Consider the following 25,642-nt stretch of genomic DNA (forward strand, 5'->3'; position numbering starts at 1 on the left):
TTTTTCACCCAGAGGGTGGTTGGAATCTGGAACTCACTGCCTGAAAGGGTGGTAGAGGCAGGAACCCTCACAACATTCAAGAAGCATTTGGATGAGCACTTGAAATGCCATTGCATACAAGGCTATGGACCAAATGCTGGAAAATGGGATTAGACAGGACAGGGGTGGATGGGCGGCGCGGACACGATGGGCCGAAGGGCCTCTTTCTGTGCTGTAAAACTCTATGACTCTATGACTCTAAAATAGAATATGAGAGTAAACTAGCGAGAAACATAAAAACAGACTGTAAAAGCTTCTCTAGGTATGTAAAAAGGAAAAGATTAGTGAAAGTAAATGTGGATCCCTTACAGGCTGAGACAGGAGAAATATAATGGGGAATAAGGAAATGGCTGAGAAATTAAACAAATACAGTGTGTCTGTCTTCATGGAAGAAGATGCAAAAAACCTCCCGGAAATACTGGAGAACCAAGGGAATGAGGAACTGAAAGAAGTTAGTATTAGTAAAAAAAAATAGTACTGGAGAAATTAATGGGGCCGAAAGCTGATAAATCACCATGACATTTGAAAGAGCTGGCTATAGAGATAGTGGATGCATTGGTTGTCATCTTCCAAAATTCCATAGATTCTAGAACGGTTCCTGCAGATTGGAAGGTAGCAAATGTAACCCCACTATTTAAATGTAAGAAGTCACAACACCAGGTTATAGTCCAACAGTTTTATTTGAAATCACAAGCTTTCGGAGCGCTGCTCCTTCATCAGGTGAAGTGGAGAGATGCATAAAGACACAGCTTATATAGTCAGAGAATAATGCCAGATGATTACAGGTAATCTTTCTAACTGCCATTTATCACACCTCGGCAGAGAGATAATCACAGCAATCAAAGGTGTGAATGGTGTCCAAACAGGTTAGTCAGGAAAACATTACATCAAAGAACAATGAGGTGGGGTCACAAGGGGTCAAATGTTGCAGATGCTGGGGTCTGTATGAAAAACAAAAAACATCTGGCATTATTCTCTGGCTATATAAGCTGTGTCTTTATGCATCTCCCAACTTCACCTGATGAAGGAGCAGCGCTCCGAAAGCTTGTGATTTCAAATACAACTGTTGGACTATAACCTGGTGTTGTGTGACTTCTTACATTTGTCCACCCCAGTCCAACACCGGCATCTCCACACCATGGCCACTATTTAAAAAGGAGGGAGAGAGACAACAAGGAACTACAGACCAGTTATCCTGACATCAGTAGTAAGGAAAATGCTGGAATCAATTATTAAGGATGTGGTAAAAGGGCACTTAGAAAATAACAATAGGATTGGGCAGAGTCAACACGGATTTATGAAAGGGAAATCGTGTTTGACGAATCTGTTAGTTTTTTGAGGTTGTAACTAACAGAATAGACAAGGGGAACCAGTGGATGTGGTTTATTTGCATTTTCAGAAGGCATTCGATAAGGTGCCACACAAGAGATTATTAAACAAAATTAGACCTCATGGGATGGGGGTAATATACTGGCATAGATTGAGGATTGGTTAACGGACAGAAAACAGAGAGTAGGAATAAACGGGTCATTTTTGGGTTGGCAGGCTGTAACTAGTGGGGTACCGCAAGGATCAGTGCTTGGGCCTTGGCTATTCACAATCTATTTCAATGATCTGGATGAGGGGACCAAATGTAATATATCCAAGTTTCCTGATGATACAAAGCTAGGTAGGAATGTAAGTTGTGAAGAGGATGCAAGGAGGCTTCAAGGGGATATAGGCAAGCTATAATGTGGGTAAATGTGAAATTATCCACTTTGGTAGGAAAAATAGAAAAGCAGAGTATATTTTAAATGGCGAGAGATTGGGAAATGTTGGTGTTCAGAGGGGCCTGGATGTCCTTGTACACGAATCACTGAAAGTTAACATGCAGGTACAGCAAGCAATTAAGAAAGCAAATGGTATGTTGCCTACATTTGAGTATAAGAGTAAAGATGTCTTACTGCAATTATTTAGAGCCCTGTTGAGAGTACAGTTTTGATCTCCTTATGTAAGGAAGGATATACTTGCCATAGAGGGAGCGCAACGAAGGTTCACCAGACTGGTTCCTGGGACGGGGGGATTGTCCTACGAGGACAGATTGAGTAGACTGGGCCTATATTCTCTAGAGTTTAGAAGAATGAGAGGTGATCTCATTGAAACATACAAAATTCTTACAGGGATTGACAGGGTAGATGCAGGGAGGATGTTTCCCCTGACTGGGGAGTCTAGAACCAGGGGTCACAGTCTCAGAATAAGGGGCCGGCCATTTAGGACTGAGATGAGGAGAAATTTCTTCACTCAGAGGGTGGTGAGTCTTTGGAATTCTCTACCCCAGAGGGCTGTGGAGGCTCAGTCGTTGAGTATATTCAAGACAGAGATCGATAGATTTTTGAATATTAAGGGAATCAAGGAATGTGGGGATAGTGCAGGAAAGTGGAGACGAGGTAGAAGATCAGCCATGATCTTACTGAATGGCAGCGCAGGCTCAAAGGGCCGAATGGCCTACTCCTGCTCCTATTTCTTATGTTCTTATAGACCCAATATGTCAGATCTCCATCCAATGCACTGCTCCAGGATTTCTTGAAGATTCCCACAGTTATGTAATTGAGCCTGCTTCTGGATAGGTGCAAGCTCAGTGTTGCAATGTGATGAGATGGGAGTGATCATCCCCCCGGCCCCCCACATCACATCCCTCCTAGGCCGAATGTTGGGCACCCCTGCGGAAGGGCATGTGAAGAAACCTGGCAGTAGGGATTGCACCAAGGGTGTAGAGCCATAGACGTTTACAGCATAGGAGGAGTCCCTTCGGCTCATTGTGTCCGTGTTGGCTATTCGCTACACCAATACAAACAAATTAGCTCCGATAATCAGACGGGGTGTACACTGAGAGTCTGACCTGAACCCACCCTGTTCCCGGTGGGAGGGGAGTGTCCTGTTCCCGGTGGGAGGGGAGTGTCCTGTTCCCGGTGGGAGGGGAGTGCCATGTTCCCGGTGGGAGGGGAGTGTCCTGTTCCCGGTGGGAGGGGAGTGTCCTGTTCCCGGTGGGAGGGGAGTGTCCTGTTCCCGGTGGGAGGGGAGTGTCCTGTTCCCGGTGGGAGGGGAGTGTCCTGTTCCCGGTGGGAGATGAGTGTCCTGTTCCCGGTGGGAGAGGAGTGTCCTGCTCCCGGTGGGAGAGGTGTCCTGTTCCCGGTGGGAGGGGAGTGCCCTGTTCCCGGTGGGAGGGGAGTGCCATGTTACCGGTGGGAGAGGAGTGTCCTGTTCCCGGTGGGAGAGGAGTGTCCTGTTCCCGGTGGGAGGGGAGTGTCCTGTTCCCGGTGGGAGGGGAGTGTCTTGTTCCCGGTGGGAGGGGAGTGCCATGTTCCCGGTGGGAGGGGAGTATCCTGTTCCCGGTGGGAGGGGAGTGCCATGTTCCCGGTGGGAGGGGAGTGTCCTGTTCCCGGTGGGAGGGGAGTGCCATGTTCCTGGTGGGAGGGGAGTGTCCTGTTCCCGGTGGGAGGGGAGTGCCATGTTCCCGGTGGGAGGGGCGTGTCCTGTTCCCGGTGGGAGGGGAGTGCCATGTTCCCGGTGGGAGGGGAGTGTCCTGTTCCCAGTGGGAGGGGAGTGCCATGTTCCCGGTGGGAGGGGTGTGCCCTGTTCCCGGTGGGAGGGGAGTGTCCTGTTCCCGGTGGGAGGGGAGTGTCCTGTTCCCGGTGGGAGGGGAGTGCCATGTTCCCGGTGGGAGGGGAGTGCCCTGTTCCCGGTGGGAGGGGAGTGTCCTGTTCCCGGTGGGAGGGGAGTGTCCTGTTCCTGGTGGGAGGGGAGTGTCCTGTTCCCGGTGGGAGAGGAGTGCCATGTTCCCGGTGGGAGGGGAGTGTCCTGTTCCCGGTGGGAGAGGAGTGCCATATTTCTGGTGGGAGGGGAGTGTCCTGTTCCCGGTGGGGGGGGATGTGGGTAACGGAGCGAGCCCAGGGGCCGTGTATCCTGGTTCTGCTCCTACTTCTTGTGTTCTAATTATGTGTTAGATTTCAGGAGATGGTTCTATTCCTGTTCCTGGCTGGGGTGGAGATCACCTTTTACAGAAGGTAAGTACTGTAGAAAATATAGGGACAGAGTGATCTCCTGGACGAGTTTCGATCGCCTAGATGGGTCAGAGAGGAATTTCCCAGATTTTCTTTTCTCCCAAATTGGCCATTGGGTTTTTTATCTGGTTTTTCGCCTCTCCTAGGAGATTACATGGGTTCAGGAGGGATGTAGAATGATAGTAGATTTGAGGTTAGGATCAGATCAGCCATGATCTTATTGAATGGCGGAGCAGGCTCGAGGGGCCGATTGGCCGACTCCTGCTCCTATTTCTTATGTCTAAGCAGATGGATGAAGGAGCAGTTGGAGCAACTGTTCACAACTGTCAATTGAAGGGACAATTTTTAGTGAACCATCTGTGGGTGGGCCTGAAGCCTTGTGTAGAGGGGACCAGACTCTGCAATATGTCAGATACAGTTGCAAATACCTTCGAACAAAATAGCTGCCCAGACGCAGGTTTTTTTACATATTGCTGTGACGGCTATTGAACGTGAAGTGAGCAACTAATCATGAAATGACTCACTTTTGGCCCAGCAGATCCAGCAGCTCCAGGAGGCCCTAGAAACATAAACAACAACAAAACATTTCATTCTTCTCATCTGAGCCAGATACGGCAAGTCAGCAACAGGCTCTCAACATGTGCATTTCCTCATTCAAAAATTAGTTTACTCTATAAGGATTGAATTGATTTTTTTGAATTGCTGTTAATTCTCTTGTAATTTTGGTTCATCAGCTTTTACATTTACATTTAGCTTTGTACCTCAGTTTGCTGCTTTATCCCAGCACATTCTGCATCAAACAGACAAAAGCTTGCATTAAGTGACGATTCCGCGATGGACAGCCTCGAATGTAACTGCACCAATTTCAGGAATTGCAGTCTGTGCCTGCTCAGTGCCAGACCAGGAAAGAGTCCTTCTGCTTACAATCCTTATAAGAGGAGAGTTTCACTAAATCAGGTACTGAAACTCACCCCAGCAATCAAGGTCTTGCTACTGGTCAAATACAACATGCTTTCCTGCTTATGGAGTCCCAGCATCCGCAGTATTTTGTAGTGTTTGGTTCACTGCCACTTCTCTCCTAGGAATGTCCACCTTGAAGAAGTTCTGCTCTTCTCTCTGACGGGATTTCTGTTTGTCTCCAGTTCTGACGAAGGCCTGAAACGTTAACTCTGTTTCTCTCGCCACAGATGCTGCCTGACCGGCTGAGTGTTTCCAGCACTTTCTGTTGTTATTTTATACTTCCCTGCTGACTGAGGCCAGGATAGTCACTGGGGTAACTTACAGAATGATTGTGGCACAGGTCGTGTGGTCTGTGGACCAGGTGGGCATCGGGAGCAGCGAGGTTAACATGTGCTGGGTGAGGGAAGGCAGGCTGGGATATACAGGGTCAGTCAATTAGCTCCACCTCTGTTGGACCGATTGCTCTTCGCCCTCTGGGAGGCACCGGGACAGAACGCTGCTCGCCAACAGCTCTTAAAGGGTTGCTGGGAAAATTTACGGGGATGTGGCAGCTTTAAAGTAAGCCAACACAGGCAAAAATTCTATTCCGCATTAAAAAACAGCAAATATTTGAACTGGATATTTCAGCCTTTCCTAAGGGTAATCAGGGCATCAGAAGAGGCTTTCAGAACCCAGTAACTGGCAGAGTAAGTGTAGGGGCAGGAAACAGAGGCTGTGCCCAGTGAGGGAGTCGTGCAGTCCTCACACCGACTGTTTGGAGAGAGAGAGAGAGAAAGAGAAAGAGAAAGAGTGAGAAAGAAAAAGAGAAAAAAAGAAAGAGAAAGAAAAAAGAGAGAGAGAAAGAAAGAGTGAAAGGAAGACAGACTTGCATTTATGTAACAGCTTTCACAACCTCAGGACGTCCCAAGGTGCTTCACAGCCAACTAAGCACTTTTGAAGTGTTGTCACTGTTGTTATGTAGGACACAGCTCTCATCCTAGACCACTCAACTTCACCTCCTTCGCCCCTGCCCATCAATATCATCACCTCATCTCTAATTACCAGCACTGTCCCTCCCAGGAACATAGGAACAGGAATAGACCATTCAGGCCCTCGAGCCTGTTCCACCATTCAATTAGATCATGGCTGATCTGTCCCTCAACTCCAGTTACCCACTGATAGAAAAATCTATCATCTCAGTTTTGAAATTTTCAATTGACCTCCAGCCTCAATAGCTTTTTAGGGGGGCGAGTTCCAGATTTCCACTACCCGTTGTGTGAAGAAGTGCTTCCTGACATCACCCCTGAACAGCCTGGCTCTAATTTTAAGGTTCTGCCCCCTTGTTCTGGACTCCCCCCACTAGAGCAAATAGTTTCTCTCTCTCTAACCTATCAAATACTTTAATCAACTTAAACACCTTGATTAGATCACTCCTTAAATTCTATACTCGAGGGAATACAAGCCTAGTCTTTGCAAGCTGTCCTCATAATTTAACCCTTTTAGCCCCGGTATCATTCTGGAAACTTCAAAACTACCATTGTAAACCCCTTCCTCAAAAAAACTACCCTCAATCCCTCCATTCAAGTACCACCTTATACCCTATCTTCCATTTGTTAGATCCGTGTATCTTAATGTTGTGTCCTTCAATAATCAGACAACAGACTGCAGGGAATGATTCAACATGTGTTTACTGAATGAGGGTTACTCTAGAACTAACTGTACAGCTCACTACTCAGGGTTTATATACAGGTGTGGTCACTGCCGGTACTACAGTATACAGGAGCTGTAAAAAGTAGCTCTCTCCCTTAAAGGTACATACATTACAATTCCTCCCCTTTTAGATTAACAGTACCATAACACTCATTTAACAATTAAATATCAAACTAATTACAATTAACACTTTTAACATGCAACATTAGCTGAAAATAGTCTATTTATAAATTCAGTCTTTGGGGAGGCTTCCTGATCCTTTCTGGATAGCGCCTTTCCCGAGTGCCTTGCTCTTGGTGCGGAGGCGATTCTGGCCCCCTGTCGTCGGTTGGTTCATCAGCTTCCGATGCTACTGTTTCTGGGGTAGATGCGACCTGTACGTCGGGTTCATCACCAGGTACGTATGGGCGAGGCATGGGGTTGACTTGTTCCTGTGACTCTAGGATCTGGTCAGCCTGGCGTCTCACGATGCTCTCCCCAACGTCCACTGTGTACATTAGTGGGCCCTGCCGTGTGCATATCGTTCCTGGCTGCCATTTTTCTGTTCGGTAGTCGCGGGCCAAGACTGGTTGCCCTACATTGAAGCTCCTTGTTGGCTTCTCATGGATGTGCTGGAATTGCTTACTCTCAAAATCTGGTTGATGACTGCATGTGTCGAACAGGAAATTGTCCACCTTGTGCTGCAGCGGAATGTTGTCATTGTACATAGCCTTTATTGCCTTCTTAAAAGTTTGTACGAACCTCTCAGCCAATCCATTTGTGGCTGGATGATACGGGGCGGATGTGTAATGCCTTACCCCATTCTTTTTCAAGAACCTCCGGAACTCTTCAGACACAAACTGTGGTCCGTTGTCAGAGCAAATCTGTTCTGGCAAGCCATTCCTGGCAAAAATGGTCCGTAGGACTGCAATAGTTTTCTCCGTGGTGGTGGAGGACATTTTGATGACCTCAGGCCATTTCGAGTGCGCATCCACGGCTATTAAAAACATTGAGTCCATGAATGGACCAGCAAAATCAATATGCACCCATTGCCATGGAGATGAGGGCCACTCCCATGGGTGTAGAGGGGCATGTGGTGGTGCATTTTGGACCTTCTGGCATCCTGAGCAGCTCTTTGTCAGGTCCTCGATTTGCTGATCGATCCCCGGCCACCACACATAAGCCCTAGCAAGGCTTTTCATTTTCACCCCTCCCAAATGGCCTTCGTGAAGCTCATTGAGCACTCTCTCCCTTAACTTGGGTGGAATTACCACTTGGGATCCACACATCAAGGTCCCCTGGCATACTGACAGCTGTTCTCTTCTGGATGAGAATGCTGGCAACAGTGAGTCGCCATGTGCTGGCCATCCCTTCACCGTCAAATCATATACCCGAGACAGTGTCGGGTCATTTCGGGTCTCCTTCTCTATACCAGTGTTAGTTACTGGCAAGCATTCAATTATAGTCGAATGAAATATTTCGATAGGATCCACTGCTGGTGCTTCCTCCGCAGTAGGCAGTGGCAGGCGTGATAGCCCATCAGCGTTTCCATGCTGTTTCGTGCCCTTATACTCGATTTCATATTGGTGTGCCCCTAGAAAAAGGGACCATCTTTGTAGCCGTTGCGCAGTCATCACCGGAACACCCTTCTTTGGATTAAAGATGGAGACAAGTGGTTGGTAGTCAGTCAGCAAGGTGAACTTCTGCCCGTGCAGATAGTCATAGAGTCATAGAGTTTTACAGCACAGAAAGAGGCCCTTCGGCCCATCGTGTCTGCACCGCCCATCCATCCCTGTCCAGTCTAATCCCATTTTCCAGCATTTGGTCCATAGCCTTGTATGCAATGGCATTTCAAGTGCTCATCCAAATGCCTCCCTGTCAATCTGGGCGTAGTTACGCTCGGCTGAGGTTAGTGATCATGACGCAAAGGCTATTGGCCTCTCTGAGCCGTCCGAGAATTTGTGCGACAGCACCGCTCCAATGCCGTAGGGTGACGCATCACATGCCAACCGAATTGGTAATGCCGGGTTGGTTGTAATGGGCCAATACCTCTTTCGATGTGATTAGTGTTTTGCTCTTCTGGAAAGCTCGTCTACATTCGTCATTCCACTTCCATGGCACCCCAGTTTGCAGTTGGGTGTTCAGTGGGTGTAGTATTGTAGACAAATTTGGCAAGAACTTATGGTAGTAGTTTACCAGCCCGAGGAACGACCTCAGTTGTGACACATTTTCCGGTGCTGGAGCCTTGACTACTGCCTCAATCTTCTCTGGGGACTTATGTAACCCCTCTTTATCAATAACGTGGCCACAATACGAGATCTGTTTTCTAAAAAACTCGCATTTGGGGCGGTTAGCTTGGAGCCCATATTCCTGCAATCTAGTGAGCACCTGCTCCAGGTTGGCAAGGTGATCACTGTCATTTTCGCCCGTGACCAGGATGTCGTCCAAATAACACTGGGTCCCTGGGATCCCTTGCAGGACTTGTTCCATTGCCCTCTGCCAAATAGCCGGAGCTGATGCTACCCCGAATACCAGCCGGTTGTATTGGTAGAGACCTTTATGAGTGTTGATCGTGAGGTACTGTTTCGAGGCTTCTTGTACGGTGTGAAGGACCGGGTTCACTGTTACCTTAAAGTCCCCACAGATGCGAACCTTCCTTGGTTCCCCAGGCATGCTGCTCAACGACTTTTTCATCACAGGGACGATGGGTGTAGCCCACTCGCTCCAGTCTACCTTGGACAGTACACCTGAACGTTCCAGACTCTCCAGCTCTGCTTCGATGGCTGGGAGGATCGCATAAGGTACCGGTCTGGCCTTAAAAAATTCTGGGCTTGCGTTTTCTTCAATTTTAATCATTGCTGTCATGCATTTTAGTGTTCCAAGTCCTTGCTGGAACACTTCTTTCGCATCAGTTAGGATCTTTGACAGCGCCCAGGTGTGATGTCGTCATCCTTTTTGTCAGCCACAGTCAGTGCCTGTATGGAATGCCAATCTAGCTGTATCTTCCGGATCCATTCACGTCCTAGTAGTGGTGGTCTTCCATCTGGCAATACATATAGGTCCATTTTTGGTGTTTCCTTGCCGTTATATATAATGTTCACCATTATTTTTCCTTTGGGGTAGACTTTTTGCCCCGTGTACGTCTTCAAGACAATCTTTGTATCTCTCAAGGGTATATGTGAGAATAGCTGCTTGTAGTCCCTTCGGTTTATGACTGTTAGGGCTGATCCTGTGTCCAATTCCATTTTCACTTGGACTCCTGCAATCTTGAGCGTGACCCAGATAGTTTGGTGATCCTCCGTTTTGATCACATTATGTAGTTTCAGACAACCCAGCTCCTTGCTTCCGGAGTCTGTATCACTCTTCTGTTCGTCTGAACTACTCTCCGTCACCTTATGTACCTTCTTGTACTTCTCCTGTGGAGATTTCTTGCTGCTGGTTTTCTTTCCCGACCTGCAGACTCTTGCTATGTGTCCTACTTTTCCACACTGTCTGCACACTTTGTCCTTGAACCAGCAATCATTATGGTCGTGTGTTGTTCTGCCGCAGCGATAGCACTTCACTGTTCCGTATGACATTTAATTTGTGCCATATTCTTGCGATCTCCATTGTATCTCTGCAGCGCCCCATGCTGCTGCTTCATGTGATACTGCAATGCTGAAAGCCTTGTCCAGCGTAAGATCCTTTTCTGATAGAAGCCGTTTCTGGGTTCCTTCACTTTGAAGCCCACACACAAACTTGTCCCTTAAAGTATCTGCTAGTCCCGTTCCAAACTGGCAGTGTTTTGATAGCTTGCGCAGTTCCGTTAAATACTCAGCATTACTTTAATCTTTATGCTGGTTCCTTTTGTGAAACTTAAATCTTTCTGCTATCAGCAGCGGTGTGGGGTTTAAGTGGTCCTGTAGGATTGACACTATGTTTTCAAAATCCTTTTCTACTGGCTTCTCTGGGGTTACTAGGTTTCGTAATAAGCCATACGTTTTTGCACCCATTGAATTCAACAATACCAGTGCTTTCTTGTCATCTGGCACTTCATTCGCCATGCAGTATACTTCTATGCGTTCGACATATGTCGTCCAATCTTCGACTTCATTGTCGAACGCTGTGATACTGCCACTCTTCGGCATTTTTGGGTGTGGTTAGACTGGCTTAAAATGGCATCTCCCGCGCTTTCCTTTCTTCCCCGCTGCGGCTTAAAATGGCGTCTCCTGCGCTGCTGCCAATGCCGCTCTCGGCGGTCCTCGTGGCAAATGGCGATGCCCTGTGAGTTTCGTGCGCTGCTCCTGCGCTGCTGCCAACGCCGCTCTCTGCGGTCCTCATGGCAATGGAAGCGCCTCGCATTTTCCTGCGCGCCTCTCTCCCCCGTTGACGCCGCTCGGCCCTTGAACACCAGCTGCGCTCTGCTCTCTCTCGTCTCTCTCCCCCGTTGACGCCGCTCGGTCCTGAACACCGGCTGCGCCCTGTACACTCTGCCCTCTCTCTCTCCCCCGTCGACGCTGCTCGGCCATTTTCTGTGCCGATCGGTCTGCGCAGTACCTGTTGCCAGCCCATTTCGCTGGACCACCATGCCTGGAAAGCCAAGCCTGGCTCTCAACAGCCTCCCCTGCGATGCTCAAATCTCCGCTGGATGACTGGGCGGTTGCCTGTGGTCGACGCCCGTGCTTCTGGACTCGACCTTCTTCCACTGTTCTCCAGGAGCGAATCTGCAGAGTTGCAGGTAGGTTCGAATCTGCCACGTCGCCAATGTTAGATCCGTGTATCTTAATGTTGTGTCCTTCAATAATCAGACAACAGACTGCAGGGAACGATTCAACAGGTGTTTACTGAATGAGGGTTACTCTAGAACTAACTGTACAGATCACTACTCAGGGTTTATATACAGGTGTGGTCACTGCCGGTACTACAGTATACAGGAGCTGTAAAAAGTAGTTCTCTCCCTTAAAGGTACATACATTACACCATTGTGTCTTGTATATCTATTCAACAGAAACTTTATGGGCTGGATTTTCATTGAGGAGGCGGGTAGGAGGCGGGAATACAACTTTCGGGGTTGTAGTCCCGCCTCCATCGAGTTGTAGCCAACCCACGCGATTTTAACTTGATTGACCTTGTTGAGCCCGCCTGGTGGGCTCAGCAGGCCAATTAAGGGCCACCCGGCAACAGGTGACGTCACAGATTGACATTTCATCTGTCAAGACCTTTTGACAGGTGAAATATCAGCGTTTCACAGCTGTTTGAAGCTGTCAAACACTGACAATCTGTACTCTAAGTTAATTCCTTCTTCTCAGGATGATTTAGAGATCTCCCCGGAACAGAAAGCTGAATGCTGCAATTTTTGACAGATTGCGGCCATTCTGCTTCCTGTGCCGGTGAGATGAGGGACTCCCGAGACCTGAAGGAAGGAAGGCTGTAAAGGTAAGTAAAGGTAAGTAAAACTTCTTTAAACACACCAAACACACTTACCTCTGCACTCATGCACCCATCAACACCTGAACACCGGACATCTCGACCCCTCCAAGCCCTTCATCCCGACGGCCCGCCTCGCTAACTTGGCGTGGTTTGGAGCCGTTGGGAATCCCACACTTCACCAATGAAAATAGGGATTAGGCTAAAAACTGCCTGTTAACTACCTGTTAACAGGCAGTTAATTGGCACTAATCCCCTTCCTGCCTCGGGGAGGCGGGTCCCAGTGCGGGTCGGGTACCCGCCTCCTTTGAAATTGGCATGGTGGCGGGATGGGTTCGTGCCCCCTGATTTTGAGATTTTAACCCCCCACACACCTCCAATCCCGCCTCCACGGCCCAATGAAAATCCTGCCCTATGACTCCAATATTCCTGTCGGTCACACTTGGGGAAAATTCATTTTCCAAACATTATGGAGAGGAAAAGGTAGACAGGGACTCGTTCCTTTACACGGCCCTCAGATTGCTAGGGCTTCCTTGAGTGGGAAAAGATAGGCCCGAACCTGGAGTAGGTGCAGGACTAGCATTCCAGTACAAATGAGGCAGGAGGGGGCATTCCCAACCTTCGGCATTACAGCCTCCATTACACCCTCTGATTGGAGCAATAGGCAGGAACCTCAGTAAAATATGCAAATCAGGTCCCATGACGTCAGTAGTTCACCAATACGATTTTTATTCACTTTGGCATGGTGAGCACTCAGCACTAGACCTGCTCAGTAGTAGAGTCAGAGGTTGTGGGTTCAAGTCCCACTGCAGAGACTCGAGTACATAATACAGGTGACGCTCCCAGTGCAGTGCTGAGGGAGTGCTGCACTGTCAGAGGGCAGTCTTTCGGTTGAGACGTTAAACCGAGTCCCCATCTGCTTTCTCAGGTGGATGCAAAATATCCCACGGCACTATTCAAAGAAGAGCAGGGGAGTTCTCCCAGTGTCCTGGTCAATATTTGTCCCTCAACCAACACCACAAAATAGATTATCTGGTCATTATCACATTGCTGTTTGTGGGAGCTTGCTGTGCGCAAATTGTCTGCCATGTTCCCTACATTACAACAGTGACTCCACTTCAGAAAGTACTTCATTGGCTGTAAAACACTTTGAGACATCCTGAAGATGTGAAAGGTGCTATAGAAATGCAAGCTCTTTCTTCTTATGTCTGCCTTTATTCTTCCTCATAGTTTGCAATGCTAATTTGTTATCAAACTTATTCCCCCAGTTATTCTTCTATTCCACTCGAGTAGTTTTCTACTTCCTCCCATCTCTTTTCTCACTATCTCCCATCACCACACACAGTCGCCACCAGCTGGGAAAGTGGGTGGAGTTCCTGGTGCAGCGGCTCCGACAGAAGCATTCAGAGCTGGCTGCTTTGAGGTGCCCTTGGGCAACTCTCCTCCAATCTGCCTCGGTCCTGTGAGGATGACCTTGGCTTTCAGCTACGCCCTCCCTACGATGACACAGCTGAGACCGGACACTTGAGATGTGCGGATATGAGCCCAGAACTGCTCCTCCATTGGCCCCCCACAGAACTACATCGTTAAAGTCACTTGCTTTCAAAGAACCGAGGTGTGTGACCAACCCAGCAGCACGCATCACCTTACAACTGAGCTGTACGTCTAATGTATTCATCAAGAACCCAGCTGTTCCTGCCATGTGATCATTACTTTACATCACAGTCTGATTAAAAGGACACCCTCAGGACACGTGTAAAGGTGAAGTAACAGCGACATTACCTGGTGGTCCAGGTGGGCCTGGTTTTCCCAGGAGGCCTCTCAGTACAGTATCAGTCCTGGTGGCAGGCAGTGGCTGCTCAGCTGGGCATGGGAAGAAAAATCAATTAGTGGGAGTAAATGGGTGAAAGCTCACAAACAGTCCATTATTATCACCACATTATTTTATTCACATCTACCTTCTTTCTTTCCCTTGGAGTCTATCCATGCAGCATATCAGAGGGAAGTCCCACAACACACTTCCAGATTTCTGCTGGCATCCCCATAGGAAAATTACAGGAACAGAAAAGATCCCACAGTCTATCGGGCTGATTCCAAATCTAATCTCCCCCAATCACGCACTCCCTCAATCACCCACTCCTTCGATCACCCAACTCCCCCAATCACGCACTCCCTCAATCACCCACTCCTTCGATCACCCAACTCCCCCAATCACCCACTCCTTCGATCACCCAACTCCCTCAATCACCCACTCCTTCGATCACCCACTCCTTCGATCACCCGACTCCCCCAATCACGCACTCCCTCAATCACCCACTCCTTCGATCACCCGACTCCCCCAATCACCCACTCCCTCAATCACCCACTCCTTCGATCACCCGACTCCCCCAATCACGCACTCCCTCAATCACCCACTCCTTCGATCACCCGACTCCCCCAATCACCCACTCCCTCAAATATATATCGAATTTTCCCTTACATTTTCCTACACTCGCAGAATGGTCTATTCCACATGTTCACCATCCAGTATTCCAGGTGTGACCGTACCAGTGCCCAGAATTGTACCCAGTACTCCAGGTACAGATGCAGAGCAGGGGAGTTCTCCCGGTGTCCTGGACAATACTTATCCATCAACCAACACCACTAAACAGATTAACTGGTCATTAATCTCATTGCTGTTTGTGGGACCTTGCTGTGTGCAAATTGGCTGCCACGTTTCCTATAATGCAGCAGTGTTTACACTTCAAAAGTACTTCATTGGCTGTGAAGAGATTTGGATCATGCTGAAGTCTGCACAACTGTGGTGCGGCACTCAATGAATTAGCGTTGAGACTCGGTGCCCAGCCATTTCATACAAGCACTAGGGCAACACCCAGAGTGCATCAGGAACCTGCTCCATCTCCTGACCACTCAAGCACCAACTCAGCTACATCCAACTTGGGGGGCATTCACTCAGTCTGGTCACATGGCACATTTGAGGAGGAGTAGGTGGAGGTAGCAGGAGAGATGCAGCTAATGTATTCTTACCTTACAAGACGAACTATAGAGGGGTGCTCCTTAATCCTCAGAACTGCTTTGTGCCCTTTTTTGAGAAGGTTCAGGGCCCCTTGTAATAGAGCCACCTGGTGGACTACTGATGTATATAATAATAAAGTCATGTGCAGTACAGTTCTTACCAGAAGCCTTGTGTTTCTATGCTGTGTCTCAAGATATCACAGAATTAGCAATGAGGATGCGATTGCGGATTCCCTAGCTGCAATTTTTGTTGGAGGATAATCCTGCCAACCAACGGAGGGATTGTTAGAGGTTCTTCATTTTGCAGAAAAACTTAAAAATCCGAGGTAAATTTCGAGCACACGTGCCTGAACTGTCGACATTGTCAGAGTCCTGATGGCCGCACCTATGGGAATAATAGGGCGCTTGGCTGAGTTCCATCGTGACTGAGAGACTTGCGGAGCGTATGTGGAGCGGCTAGAAATGTTTTTCACTGCGAATAGTATTGTCGAAGACCCCGATGATGTAAACCATAACTGGGTGGTTTTAGAAATGAAACGGGCTTTTTTTTGACTGAAGCAGACCCCGAGGTAGATGAAACCCTGAAAAATGTGCTTGTTCCCGCCAAGCTGAAGGACACACCACTGAAGGAGATCCTAACCAAGTTAGAACAGCACTACAGTCCTGAACCCCTGGAAACTGCTGAAAGTTATCGTTTTGGAACACGTGATCAATTAAATGACGAGGGGATCAGTGAGTACATGGTAGCTTTAAAAAGCTATCCATTCACTGTCATTTCGGAAACTTTCAGGACCGAGCTTTGTTTCTGGGTTGAAAAATGAACGTATCAGAAGTAAATTGTTGACAACCCCTAATTTGACTTTTGACTTAGCTTATCAGACAGCTATGTCGATGGATATGGCCGACCGATACTCCCGAGAGTTCCGCGCCATTTCCAGTCATCAGACAACCGAGGTGAATCGGCTGCAGGCTAAAAGTAAAAGGCAGCTGGGCCCCAAGGCCTCAGCAACTGGTCAAGGTAACAGTGCATTGAAGTCGTGCTATCGGTGCCTGGGACAACACATCGCTCAAAGCTGTCCATATGTGGAGGCAGAGTGTTTCTACAGCAAGAAAACTGGGCATCTTGTGAAGGCGTGCCAACAGAAGAGTAAACCGACTGGCAATGCTAGAAGAAGGAATCAGCAGACACTACGTACCGTTGAAGAGAAGCAGCAGGACGAGGAGTTTCAGGAGATTCACGTCATCAGGAGCACAAAGGTATCTAACAGCGATTCGCGAGGTAACGTCATCCAAGTAGATGTCGCAGGAACCAGGATACCCATGGAAATCGACACTGGTGCATCGGTGAGCGTTGTACCGGAATCACTATATTGCGACAAGTTGCGTGATTATCGACTAGAGAAATCGAAGCTGCGAGGCTACTCAGGAGAGTAAATCCCTGTAGTAGGAAGTGTCACCATACCAGTGAAATGCAAGGATCAATGTCAGAGCTTGCCTCTCATAGTAGTGGCAGGAGACAAACCTGCCTTGATAGGTAGAAATTGGTTGGGATCACTGAAGCTGGATTGGAGTGAGATTTCTCATGTGAAAGCGAAATTTGCATCGAAAGATGATGTCATCAAGCAGTATCCAAAGGTGTTCAGCAAAACAGGCAGTCCGATCCAAGACTTCAAGGCGAGTGTCAGAGTGCAGAAGGACAGAAGACCAGTTTACTGCAAGCCATGTCCCGTACCATACGCACTCAAGGAAAAAGTTGAGCAAGAACTCAAAAGATTAGAATCTGAGAACATTATCTCTAAGGTAGATCTGAGTAATTGGGCTACACCCATTGTTGTTGTACCTAAGTCAGATGGTAAGGTAAGGTTGTGTGGTGATTATAAGGGAACCGTAAACCAGGTTCTAGTGTGTAATCTACCCAATACATTGCCAAATGTGGAAGATTTGTTCACAACGCTGACAGGTGGCCAGGTCTTTTCAAAGTTAGATCTAACAAACGCCTACCTACAACTTGAGTTAGATGAAGAGTCCAAGTCATGCTTGACTATAAATGCTCACCGAGGCCTATATCAGTTCAATAGGCTACCATTTGGAGTGTCTTCTGTCCCTGACATATTCCAGGGGGTGATGAACTAAATTTTGCAAGGGATTGAAGGGGTAGTGTGTTATTTGGATGGCATACTGATTTCAGCACCAAACAGGCAAATCCATGATGAGGTGTTGAATGAAGTGCTCAAACGGCTAGAGAAGCACGGAGTACGAGTGACAGCTCACAAGTGTGAGTTGTTTCAAAACTCAGTGGAGTACTTAGAGCACAGAGTAGACAAAGATGGTTTACATCCAACCAAGGGAAAGCTGGATGCAATTAGAAATGTACCCACTCCCAAGAATGTCTCTGAACTTCGATCATTTTTGGGTCTTTTGAATTATTACGGAGAGTTCCTCCCAAACTTGGCTACATTGTTACATCCACTGAATGAGCTGTTGAGAAAACAGTTCCCTTGGAAGTGGTCAAAAGAATGCGACACAGCATTCAGAGTGTAAAAGCCAGTGAGTAGAGTCATAGAGTTTTACAGCACAGAAAGAGGCCCTTCGGCCCATCGTGTCTGCGCCGCCCATCCATCCCTGTCCAGTCTAATCCCATTTTCCAGCATTTGGTCCATAGCCTTGTATGCAATGGCATTTCAAGTGCTCATCCAAATGCTTCTTGAATGTTGTGAGGGTTCCTGCCTCTACCACCCTTTCAGGCAGTGAGTTCCAGACTCCAACCACCCTCTGGGTGAAGAAGTTCCTCCTCAAATCCCCTCTAAATCTCCTGCCCCTTACCCTGAATCTATGCCCCCTTGTTATTGACCCCCCTACTAAGGGGAAAAGTTCCTCTTTGTCTACCCTATCTATGCCCCTCATCATTTTGTACACCTCAATCAGGTCCCCCCTCAGCCTTCTTTGCTCCAAGGAAAACAACCCCAGCCTGTTTAGTCTTTCTTCATAGCTGAGGCGCTCCATCCCAGGTAACATCCTGGTGAATCTTCTCTGTACCCTCTCCAAAGCAATCACATCCTTCCTATAGTGAGGCGACCAGAACTGCACACAGTACTCCAGCTGTGGCCTCACCAGCGTTTTGTACAGCTCCATCATAACCTCCCTGCTCTTATATTCTATGCCTCGGCTAATGAAGGCAAGTATCCCATATGCCTTTTTAACCACCTTATCTACTTGTTCCGCTGCCTTCAGAGATCTATGTACATGTACACCGAGGTCCCTCTGACCCTCTGTACTTCCTAGGGTCCTACCACTCATTGTGTATTCCCTTGCCTTATTTGTCCGTCCAAAATGCATCACCTCGCACTTTTCAGGGTTAAATTCCATTTGCCACTTTTCCGCCCATCTGACCAACCCGTCTATATCATCCTGTAGCCTGAGGCTTTCCTCCTTGCAATTTACCACCCCACCAATTTTCGTGTCATCTGCAAACTTACTGATCATCCCTTTTACATTCTCATCCAAATCATTTATGTAGATCACAAACAACAAGGGACCCAGCACCGATCCCTGAGGTACCCCACTGGACACAGGCTTCCAGTCACAAAAGCAACCTTCGACCATCACCCTCTGCCTCCTGCCACTCAGCCAGTTTAGGATCCAACGCGCCAAGGCACCCTGGAAGTGAGTAGAGAGTATCATGTTAGTTCACTATGATGCATCGAAGGAGATCAAGCTAGCGTGTGACGCCTCTCCGTACGGAGTTGGGGCAGTGGTCTCTCATGTACTAGATAGTAGGGAGGAGAGACCAATTGTTTTTGCTTCACGCACTCTCAGTGCCAGTGAACGGAATTATGCGCAGATCGAAAGGGAAGCTTTATCATTGATTTTTGGGGTCAAGAAGTTTCACAAATACTTGTTTGGTCATAAGTTTACCATAGTTACTGACCATAAGCCTCTGACAGCAATCCTCCATCCAAAGTCCCCAGTTCCAACCTTAGCTGCAGCCCGAATGCAGAGATGGGCTTTGATTTTGTCAGCGGATACGTATGACATTGAGTACAGATGATCAGCTGATCACAGTAATGTTGATGCTATGTCCAGGTTGCCATCCCCATCACAAGTTACACCCAATAAGGAGGAAGTGTTCTATTTCTCATACATTGATGAGCTGCCAGTCACAGCTGAAGAGATTGGTAGGGCAACCAAACGTGATCCAATTATGTCAAAGGTGTATGATTACATAGCAAATGGATGGCCAAACCAGGTATCAGAGGAAGATATCCATCCATACTTCATTTGTAGGAATAAATTGTCAGTGGATAAAGATTGTATCATGTGGGGAGCAAGAGTGGTTATCCCAAATAGGTTCAGGTCTAAATTGTAAGGAGATCTTCATGACCAGCACCTGGGAATGTGCTTGACCAAGAGCTTTGCACGCAGTTACTTATGGTGGCCAGGTTTAGATAAAGAGATAGAGTACATAGTCAGTCAGTGTATAACAAGTCAATTGGTGAGCAAGAAACCACCATCAGTACTATTACAGCCATGGAAATGGCCTCCCAGAGTGTGGCAAAGGTTACATGTAAATTTTGCTGAGCTAGAAGGACAGCAATTGTTCATAGTGATAGATAGTCACTCGAAGTGGGTAGAGGTGTTTCCGATGTGGATAATAACAACAAGCAAAACACTAGACAATTTGCGAAGATTGTTTTCTTCATACGGCCTCCCAGAAGAAATTGTGTCTGATAATGGGCCGCAATTTTGTTCAGAAGAGTTCACACAGTTCATGAGCAGAAACGGTGTGAAACATACCAAAGTTCCACCGTACCACCCTGCTTCAAATGGTGCAGCAGAGCGCACAGTACAAATTGTCAAACGTGCCCTCATCAAGCAAATGTTGGATCCAAATCCAAAGAAACGTCAGTTGCGTTGGACCACAAACTGGCAAATTTTCTGATTACCTATCGGAATACTCCTCATACCACTACTGGTAGAAAACCCACAGAGTTGTTTCTCAAATGACAACCAAGAACCAGGTTCTCTTTATTAAAGCCAAACTTGGCACAGTCTGTAGAAGAGAAACAATCAAGGCAGAAAGAGAGTCATGATAAAGGTAGAGTTAGAGAGAGAAGTGTGAAGTTGAACCGGAAGGTTAGAGTGAAGAACCATCACCATAAATGGTTAAAGTGGTTACCAGGAAGAGTAGTGAAGATATGTGGCCCTCGCACCTATTTGGTCAAGATGTTTCATCATGGAAAGGTTAGGTTTGTTCACATTGATTACATCTTACCCACAGATGTGGAAGGAGTTGAAAGCTGGGATGATTCAATTTATTCCGATGAGTCAGACAGTCTTGTTACAAGTAGAGTACCAGTAGCAAATCCTACATCAGACGTACCAGAAACAAGTCCAAGACAAAGTCAGAATTTAAGTCTGAGTCCGAGTCAGGCAGACAAACAGTTTGAAAGTGTAGAGAGTCCAAATGTAGATCAAGGTCAGCCCTTGGAGAAAAATTCTCTGCAGGTTCAGCCTAGTCAAAGTCAATAAGTCAAAGTCTGAAAGTTCTGTTCAAGAAAGAAGGTATCCTCTTCGGAAAAAGAAAACCAGTGGTTAAGTTTAATCTGTAAATATGGAAAATAAGCTCATATCTTTTGTTTGTGTTGCAGAATTCTATAGTAGAATTTGGAAACATAAAATGGGTTCCATTTGAGAAATGTATACCAAGAGTTGAGTACACCATGCAAGTCATGTACAATGATTATTTGCTATGATTAACTTCTTCAATGAGGAAGAAGTGTAAGAGAGCCACCTGGTGGGCTACTGATGTATATAATAATAAAGTCAGATGCAGTACAGTTCTTACCGGAAGCCATGTTGTGCTGTTGTATATATATGCTGTGTCTCAAGATATCACACCCCTGAATTGGAATGTCAGAAACTCTGCAGAAGTGCAGCTGCAACATCACTACACCAGTGCATGCAGCATAGGCAAACCTGCAATGCATGCTGCAGCATGTAGCAAATCTATGGGAGGCCCTCAAGGACATAGGTCGAAAGTGCAGATACTGTTTCTCTCACAAACACTGTTGAGACTTGGCTGTAATTGCAGGGTCATCTCATGCCCTAACACAAAGAGGTACTAGAACACAGCAATCCCATAGGCCCCCACTGACAAGCAGCAGAGTGCGACCCAACTACCCGCCCCCACTTAGAAGGAGAACTAGATTAGGCAGCAGAAAACATATCATTCATTGTCACTAAGGGGAAGCACTGGAGAAACAAACAGTAAAGTGCATACACAGAAGACTGATAGGGAAATACGCCAGTTGCACTTTACTTCAACAAGGCCCTGAGATTTCATAGAATCATAGAATGGTTACAGCACGGAAGAAGGCCATTTGGCCTGTCGAGCTCGTGCTGGCTCTCTGCAAGAACACTTCAGCTAGTTCCACGCCCCCGCCCTTTCCCGTAGCCCTGCAAATTTTTTTCCTTCACTTATCCAACTCCCTTTTGAAAGCTGTGATTGAATCTGCCTCCACCACTCTTTCAGGCAGTGCATTCCAGATCTTAACTATCACTGCATTAAAAAGTTTTTTCTTACGTTGCCTTTGGTTCTTTTGCCAATCACCTTAAATCTGTGTCCTCTGGTTCTCGACCCTTCTGTCAATGGCAACAGTTTCCCTCTATCTACTCTGTCCAGACCCCTCATGATTTTGAACACCTCTATCAAATCTCCCCTCAACCTTCTCTGCTCTAAGGAGAACAACCCCAGCTTCTCCAGTCTATCAATGTAACTGAAGTCCCTCATTCCTGGAATTTTTCTCTAAATATTTTCTGCACCCTCTCTAAGGCCTTCACATCCTTCCTAAAGTGCGGTGCCCAGAATTGGACACAATACTCCAGTTGGGGCCAACCACTGTTTTATAAAGGTGCAGCATAACTTCCTTGCTTTTGTACTCTATGCCTCTATTTATGAAGCCCAGGATCCCGTATGCTTTTTTAACTGCTTTCTCAACCTGCCCTGCCACCTTCAACGATTTGTGCACATATACCCCCAGGTCTCTCTGTTCATGCACCCCCTTTAGGATTGTACCCTTTAGTTTATATTTCCTCTCCTCATTCTTTCTACCAAAATGTATCACTTCACACTTTTCTGCGTTAAATTTCATCTGACACGTGTCCGCCCATTTCACCAGCCTGTCTATGTCTGCCTGAAGTCTGTCACTATCCTCCTCACTGTTCACAATACTTCCACGTTTTGTGTCTCTGCACATTTTGAAATTGTGCTCTGTACACCCATGTCCAAGCCATTAATATATATCAAGAAAAGCAGTGGTCCTAGTACCGACCCCTGGGGAACACCACTGTATACCTTCTTCCAGTCCGATAAACAACCGTTCACCACTACTCTCTGTTTCCTGTCACTTAGCCAATTCCGTATCCATGCTGCCACTGTCCCTTTTATTCCATGGGCTTCACCTTTGCTGGCAAGCCTATTATGTGGCACTTTGTCAAATATCTTTTGGAAATCCATGTACACCACATCAACTGTATTGCCCTCATCAACCCTCTCTGTTACCTCATCAAAAAACTCAATCAAGTTAGTTAAACACAATTTGCCTTTAACAAATCCGTGCTGGCTTTCCTTAATTAATCCACACCTATCCAAGTGATTGTTAATTTTGTCCCTGATTAGAAACATAGAAACATAGAAGATAGGAGCAGGAGTAGGCCATTCGGCCCCTCGAGCCTGCTTCGCCATTTAATTAGATCATGGTTGAGCATCCAAATTCAGTACCCTGTCCCTGCCTTCTCCCCATATCCCTTGATCCCTTTAGCCTTAAGAAATATATCTAACTCCTTCTTGAATATAGTTAATGAATTGGCCTCAACTGCCTTCTGTGGTAGAGAATTCCACAGGTTCACCACTCTCTGGGTGAAGAAATTCCTCCTCATCTCAGTCCTAAATGGCTAACCCCTTATCCTTAGCCTGTGGCCCCTGGTTCTGGACTCTCCCGCCATCGGAAACATCCTTCCTGCATCTAGTCTGTCTAGTGCTGTTAGAATTTTATAAGTTTCAATGAGATCCCCTCTCATTCTTCTAAACTCTAGCGAATATAAGCCTAATCGACCCAATCTCTCTTCATACGTCATTCCTGCCATCCCAGGTATCAGTCTGGTGAATCTTTGCTGCACTCCCTCCATGGCAAGAACATCCTTCCTCAGATAAGGCAACCAAAACTGCACACAATACTCAAGGTGTGGTCTCACCAAGGCCTTGTACAACTGCAGCAAGACATCCATGCTCCTGTACGGGAATCCTCTCGCTATGAAGGCGAACATACCATTTGCTTTCTTAACCGCCTGCTGCACCTGCATGCTTACCTTCAGCGACTGGTTCACAAGGACGCCCAGGTCTCGTTGCACTTCCCCTTTTCCCAATCTATTGCCGTTCAGATAATAATCTGCCTTCCTGTTTTTGCCACCAAAGTGGATAACCTCGCATTTATCCACATTATACTGCATCTGCCATGCATCTGCCCAATCACCCAACCTGTCCAAATCATACTGGAGTTTCTCTGCATCCTCCTCACAGCACACACGCCCATCCAGCTTTGTGTCGTCTGCAAACTTGGAGATATTACATCTAGTTCCCTCGTCTAGATCATTAAGATATATTGTGAATAGCTGGGGTCCTAGCACCAATCCCTGCGGTACCCCACTAGTAACTGCCTGCCAATTGGAAAAAGATCCATTTATTCCAACTCTTTGCTTCCTGTCTGCCAACCAGTTCTCTATCCAAGTCAGTACCTTACCCCCAATCCCATGTGCTTTAACTTTAATTACTGTTTCTAAAAGCTTTCCCACTACTGAGGTCAAACTGACTGGCCTGTAGTTGCTGGGCTTATCTTTACACCCTTTTTGAACAATGGTGTAACATTTGCAATTATCCAGTCCTCTGGCACCACCCCCATATCTAAGGAGGATTGGAATATTATGGCCAGTACCTCCGCAATTTCCTCCTTAAATCCCCTCAGCATCCTAGGATGCATCCCATCTGCTCCTGGTGATTTATCTACTTTAAGTACAGCCAGCCTTTCCAATACTTCCTCTTTATCACTTTTTATCCTATCAAGTATCTCCACTACCTCCTCCTTCACTATGTCTATGGCAGCATCCTCTTCCTTGGTGAAGGCAGATGCAAAGTACTCATTTAGCACCGAGAATCATAGAATCATAGAAAGTTATAGCACGGAAGGAGGCCATTTCGGCCCATCGTGTCCGCGCCGGCCAACAAAGAGCTATCCAGCCTAATCCCACTTCCCAGCTCTTGGTCTGTGGTCCTGCAGGTTAGAGCATCCCAAGTGCACATCCAAGTACTTTTTAAATGTGGTTAGGGTTCCTGCCTCTACCACCCTTTCAGGCAGTGAGTTCCTCTGGGTGAAGAAATTTCCCCTCAAATCCCCTCTAAACCTTCCACCAATTATTTTAAATCTGTGCCACCTGGTTTGTGACCCCTCTGCTAAGGGAAATATGTCATTTCTATCCATTTTATCTATGCCCCTCATAATTTTATACACCTCAATAAGGTCTCCCCTCAGCCTCCTCTGTTCCAAGGAAAACAGACCCAGCCTATCCAGTCTTTCCTCATAGCTAAGATTCACTACTCCCAGCAACATCTTTGTAAATCTCCTCTGTACCCTCTCTAGTGCAATCACATCTTTCCCGTAATGTGGTGACCAGAACTGCACGCAGTACTCTAGCTGAGGCCTAACTAGTGTTTTATACAGTTGAAGCATAACTACCCTGCTCTTGTATTCTATGCCACAGCTAATAAAGGCAAGCATTCCGTATGCCTTCTTAACCACCTTGTCTACCTGGCCTGCTGCCTTCAGGGATCTCTGGACATGCACTCCAATGTCCCTTAGTTCCTCTACACTACTCAGTGTCCTACCATTTATAATGTATTCACTTTCCTTGTTAGCCCTCCCCAAATGCATTACCTTACACTTCTCCGGATTGAATTCCATTTGCCACTGTTCTGCCCTCCTGACCAATTTATTGATGTCTTCCTGCAGTCTACAGCTTCCTTCTTCAGTATCAAACACACAGCCGATTTTAGTATAATCTGCAAACTTCTTAATCATACCCCCTATATTCAAGTCTAGATCGTTGATATATACCACAAAAAGCAAGGGACCTAGTACTGAGCCCTGCGGAACCCCACTGGAAACAGCCTCTGCCATACCCTTTGCCTCCATGTGTAGATCTCCTTTTTGGTCCCTAATCGACCCCACCCCTCCTCTCACTACCCTTTTACTATTTATATGCCTATTGAAGACTTTTGGATTACCTTTTATATTCGCTGCCATTCTATTCTCATGCCCTCTCTTTGCCCCTCTTATTTTCTTTTTCACTTCTTCTCTGACCTTTCTATATATTTTTTTTATATGATTCTCAGATGTATTTGCAACCTGACATCTGTCCTACGTGCCCTTTTTCTGCTTCATCATACTCTATATCTCTTTCGT

The 25,642-nt window shown here is 46.9% G+C and overlaps 1 protein-coding gene across 1 annotated transcript in view; it reads right to left on the minus strand.

Annotated features, from left to right (window-relative positions):
* Positions 1–25,642, minus strand: part of col26a1 (collagen, type XXVI, alpha 1) — a 460,733-nt gene that overhangs the window by 45,693 nt on the left and 389,398 nt on the right. Inside the window, exons 9-10 of the mRNA XM_085964148.1 lie at positions 13,896–13,976; positions 4,604–4,638 (exon numbers count right to left, since the gene is read on the minus strand). Coding sequence (XP_085820274.1) covers positions 4,604–4,638; positions 13,896–13,976 — 116 coding nt within the window. The remainder of the gene's footprint in view (positions 1–4,603; positions 4,639–13,895; positions 13,977–25,642) is intronic.

The sequence above is a fragment of the Somniosus microcephalus genome, chromosome 22, assembly GCF_052327205.1.
Source record: "Somniosus microcephalus isolate GS21.2 chromosome 22, FLI_Smic_1.0, whole genome shotgun sequence".
Lineage (NCBI taxonomy): Eukaryota > Metazoa > Chordata > Chondrichthyes > Squaliformes > Somniosidae > Somniosus > Somniosus microcephalus.